The sequence below is a fragment of the Capsicum annuum genome, chromosome 3 (assembly GCF_002878395.1).
Source record: "Capsicum annuum cultivar UCD-10X-F1 chromosome 3, UCD10Xv1.1, whole genome shotgun sequence".
NCBI lineage: Eukaryota > Viridiplantae > Streptophyta > Magnoliopsida > Solanales > Solanaceae > Capsicum > Capsicum annuum.
This window is the reverse complement of record NC_061113.1, coordinates 4,697,173-4,702,410: the sequence shown is the minus strand read 5'-3', so window position 1 is coordinate 4,702,410 and position 5,238 is coordinate 4,697,173. Positions and strand designations below refer to the sequence as shown.

The 5,238-nt window shown below is 33.5% G+C and overlaps 1 protein-coding gene across 1 annotated transcript; it reads left to right on the top strand.

Moving 5' to 3' along the window:
• Positions 1-318: 318 nt before the first annotated feature.
• Positions 319-2,890, top strand: LOC124896958 (small EDRK-rich factor 2-like). The gene is made up of 3 exons (XM_047408920.1): positions 319-900; positions 2,263-2,365; positions 2,500-2,890. Exons 1-3 carry the CDS (start codon positions 894-896, stop codon positions 2,591-2,593), a joined length of 204 nt encoding a protein of 67 aa, XP_047264876.1. The 5' UTR covers positions 319-893; the 3' UTR covers positions 2,594-2,890.
• Positions 2,891-5,238: the final 2,348 nt, after the last annotated feature.

Below are 5,238 nucleotides of genomic sequence, written 5' to 3'. Positions count from 1 at the left end.
CACTGAATTCTTTTTTAATATATTTTTTAGAATTTTTTTATTTTTTATTAGCTTATAAATATCATTAAAATACACTAATAAATAGTTTGGGGTTGTGGGGTGGGGGGCGGGGGGAGGAGGTCATAGGATCTGTAAAATTTAGTGAAAGGTGACATATATCTCGTGAAATTTAGCTAGGCACATGTAAAAGGTGATAAACATTTCATATGATTAATTGCAATACTTAATTTTGATAAATACGTACAACATAATTTATGCACCATATTTATAAAAAAATACATATATTTTAATATATATTTTAAATTCAAGTGATTGGACAAACAACTATTTAGATTTGTCAAGTAAATCAAACATGTTATGTACAACTAAGTACATGTTTTTTTTGTTTAACTAACACCACCATGTTACCATTCTCTTTTTTTTATCCAAATTCAATGGCGAAGTCAAAACAAACTATTTAAATAATTAGCCCTTTAAGTCTTTATTATTACAAATCTCTCCGCACTACTTTTTTTTCCAAATTCAATGGCGTTATTAGGAAAAGACAAAACCAATTATTTAAACAATTAGTCCTTTACGACTCCATTGTTACAAATTGCCCCCCGCCCTTTTTCCCCAATTCAATGGTGTGATTAAGAAAAGTCAAAACTAACTATTTAAACAATTAGCCCTTTAAGTTCCCATTACTATAAATTACCCCTAATTCAAAGGTGATTCGGAAAAGTAAAGACTAACTATTTAAACAATTAGCCCTTTAAGTTTCCATAATTACAAATATCCCCTATCCCTTTATATTTCCTCTATATTGTCTTCCTCTTATCTTTCTCTATTGTTTCGTTTGGTAAAAGACCATCTTCTGATTCTTCTCCACCGACTCATTCAACTACTTTACAATGACTCATATCCTTTGAAAATTTAAGAATTTTTAAATTTAATTTCTTGTTTATTTTTCATATTTTTTCCATAATTTTTGATTTTTTATTTGTTGTGATTGGTAAATTTGTTTATATTTGCTAAAGTTTGAAGCTTTTTTTTGTTTTGTCTTGTGGGTATTTGAAGTTTTGTTAGGATTCATGTTTATTTTTGTGTTTAATGGTGTTATGTTTCAGAATTTTTGTAAGTTCTATGATAAAGATTGTACCTTTTTGTGTTTAGTTGGTACTTAAGATTGATTCAGATTTATGTTTATTGTTGTTTGAAAATTTTGTGATTTTTATGAAAAAAATTGAATCTTTTTTGTGTTTAGTTTTGTGGGTATTTGAAATTTTATTGAGATTTATGTTTATTTTTGTGTTTTATGTTTTTTTTTTTTTTGAAACTTTTTTGATTTATATGATAAAGATTGTAAATTTTTGTGTTTAGTTTTTTGGGTATTTGAAATTGATTGAAATTTATGTTTAATGTTGTTTGTATGGTGTTTTTTGTTGAAAATTTTGTGAATTCTATGGCAAAAGTTGTACCTTTTTGTGTTTAATTTTGTTGGTACTTTAGATTGAATGAAAGTTTATGTTTCCCTTTGTGTCTAATGGTGATTTTTTGGACACCCCCACCCCGCACCCCACCCAAAAAGGGTGTTTTCTTGAAATCTTTTCAGATTTATGTTTGTTTGATGTGTTTTATGATTGACCAAACTGTTTTTTTTGGTTATAGATTGTACCTCTTTTGTGTTTAGTTTTGTAGGTGTTTGAAAGCTAAGCAGATTTATGTTTGGTTTATGTGTTTTGTGATTGATCAAACTAGTTTGTTTGTTAAAGATTGTACCTTTTTGTGTCTTGTTTGAAATTTAAGCAGATTTGTGTTAGTTTAATGTGTTTTGGTGATTGACCAAACTGTTTTTTTTGGGTTAAAGATTGTACCTTTTTGTGTTTAGCTTTGTAGGTCTTTGAAATCTGATCAGATTTATGTTTGTTTAATGTTTTTTCTGATTGATCAAACTAGATTTTTGGATAAAGATTGTACCTCTTTTGTGTTCAGTTTTGTGGGTGTTTGAAATCTAAGCAGATTTATGTTTGGTTAGTGTGTTTTGTGATTGATCAAACTAGTTTGTTTGTTAAAGATTGTACCTTTTTTATGTTTAGTTCAAATTGGATGAGATCTTTTTCTCCTTTTGTGTATCATGGTGTCAGTCTTGGTAATTTTTAAGGGAACATGAAATTTAGTTCATTGTATGAGATCTATGTGTACTTTTTAACTTATTTAAGTTTATGGTGTTTTTTCCCTTTTGTGGATTTGTATATTTGTGTTGCCTTGACCGAATCATACGTGGAAATCAGAGGGAAAAGGATCGGGAAAGAGCTCAAGCCCGCAGTGGTGGTAAAGCCAAGAAAAACGATGATGGTTTGACTCCTGAGCAGCGCCGTGAAAGGTATACATGCTTTCCTTATTTTCTTGGTTGTACCTGTGGTATCTTACATTATTTGAATATTAGTTTTTTATGTATTTAACCTCGTGTTTATTATTGGATCTTGAGTTTTATCATTACATGCTTGTTGAATGTAGGGATGCGAAAGCTCTGCAAGAGAAGGCTGCAAAGAAAGCAGCAAAAGACGCTGCGGGGGGGACCAATGCTGGAAGTAAGAGTACCAAGAAATAGAAAGCTAGGTGTTGTTACTTCCATTGCAGTCAGTAATTTGTCATTCCCCTTCTGTTTAAATGTTGTCCACCTTATTTATTTGATGTCTTGAACGCCCAACCTCATGATTAGTGGTTGGGAAGAGGGTCTTGCTATGTTGTCTGTTTTTGTGAAAGCATGTCCGTGTTTGAGCTGTTGCAATACCTGTGTCAATTGTGCTGATAGAGAGTTGTAATGCACTCCGTGCGTATAATTTATGCAATGGCAAAGGCAGGATATATGTGATATCAATGTTAATTAGTGGAGCATTTTGTGTAATTTGCAAGTTTTTTTGTTGTGTTATTCCTCAACTCTGGTTTAAAGGTAAACTTCACCCGTTATTCTATAGTAGTATTATTTCATCCGAGCAACTTAGATTTCTTCCTAAGTATGCGTTCATGGAACGCAGAAGGTTTCCTTCCAAGTACTATGGTTCTTTTGTAAAACAGAATGAAGGCCGTATTGGCGTTCAAAAATTCTGCACTAAGGTGGGGTTTGGGACAGTTTTATGTAGATATATAAAGACTAGATAATAGTTCCTGCATCTGCCTGGTTGATGCGTTACTACCTTAACTAAATAGAGGATTTGAGGAGCTAGCTGCATTGCGTAATAATGTTATAGCTTTCTTTATTTCCTTCTGAAGTTGTTGATCTTACCATATCGGTACTCATCCATTGAAAAGATACTGATTAACTGCTGCTTTTAACTTTAGATTCTTGCTAGTTAGAGGATCAAGGTCAGAGTAGTAAAGTTGTATCTTCCTTTTGAAGTTGTCATGAGAATTTCTTCCTGTCTTTTGCCTTGGTGGATAGAATTATGTGATACTTATGCTAGTGGGAGGTAGTAGTACTAGTTATTAAGTGGAATAGTCCAACACACCGGAAGTTGTTGAGATGCATGCAAACTGGTCCGGCAATTGATTATAGGTAGTAAAAGGCTCATCATCTTCCTTTCGAAGTTGTCATGAGAATTTCTTCCCGTCTTCTGCCTTGGTGTACAGAGTTACCTAATGCTTGTGTTGGTGGGAGGTGGTAGTACTTGTTAATAGTTATTAAGTGGAATGGTCGAAGACGCCTGAAGTAGTTGAGGTGCGTGCAAACTGGTCCAGTTTACTCGAGTGTCTGAGCTGACGAAGAATTTAGTTGAAAGCTTCTTACAAGATTGAACATATGCATTACTCAAATTGCTGTCATAGGATTTCTTGAGTGTCTCCAAGCTCTACAAGTTCTTAGCGCTCGTCGCTGTATTATTTCCCAGATTGAGGAAAATAATCAGCCATGAAATCTGCAAGTGTTTCAGATTTTTGTTGTTTTAAATGGCTTGAGAAAACTCCATACTGGTTCGTCCCATCTATCCCAGCCTTGGTAGGAGGTGACAGGAATTGAGTAGAATTAGTTGTGCCGAGGGTCTACTGAAAACACCCTCTTTACCTCACCTCTGAGGTAGTGGTATGAACTGCGTATACTCCAACCTCCCCAGACCCCATTGATTGGGAGTGCACTCGGTATGACGTCGTTGTTGTAGTTGAGGTGCGCGCACGCTATCCAAACACCATGGCTATCAAGATAAAAAAAGAACTCTATACTAGTTTGGTTTCTTGGTATAAGGTTGATGTTAGGTTGTTTGTAGGTGAGTAGGTATTGTTTTGCTATCTGGATTAGTCGGGGATGAGATCCAATGTGGGTACCGGACACCGGGTGGAAAACTAAAAAAAAGTGTAGGCATTGTTTCTGACATTGAAAATATAGCATCAAGTCAAGTCTACTATATTTGTCCAAATTTACGTGACACATTTTCCTTTTTAGCAACTAAGAATGACAATTTTTCTATATTTGGTAGCGCGATTAAACTATAGATTTTTTTATTTTATTCTTATATGAGATAAATCTATAGCCATAAATTTTCAATGGCTTGTTATACATAAATTTCAAGAGTACTTAAACTTCGTGCCTAGTCAAATTAGAATCGTGGGAGAGAACTTTTCTTTCGTTTTCGAAGACATTATTTTCTTATTAATCTAATTCGATGTCCACCCTGCCTTATATTGTGTCAGAATGGTATTTTCTAACGATCCATGTCATTGTTCGTAGTATAATAAAAAATTAATCTATTTTCCATTAACCTTTACAACTAAAAAATTGTGCCTTTCCTAATGAAATTTGATAAGAGAGATCTCGAGTAAGTATTTACATAATCTTCTCCTATTTGAAGAAAGATCACTTTCTGACTACTGGATCACTCTAGTGCTTCAGATACTGCGAACCCTCTGTCATTCGTTGCAACAGAACTGCTTCATGGAATGTACAACCTCGAATTCTACAATTCTGACGAGTCAAGTCAGAATCAGTGACAGAGTCAAAATTTTTATTGAGAGGATTTAAAAGTGTCTATACGAGCTAGTCGACGGAGGTTCAGTGTCTAATATATACATAAAAAAAATACTTTTAACCTTTAACCATGTATATTATAGTGTAAAAAATACCAAAACCCTTCAATTGTAGGCTTATAGTTGAAGCAATTAGAGAATTAAAAGAACATGCATTGAACAAGCAAAGATGTACCTTTTTCTAACATTTATGCTCACTTTATAATAACTAGTAGTATATGACCATGTGGTGGTGCAGTG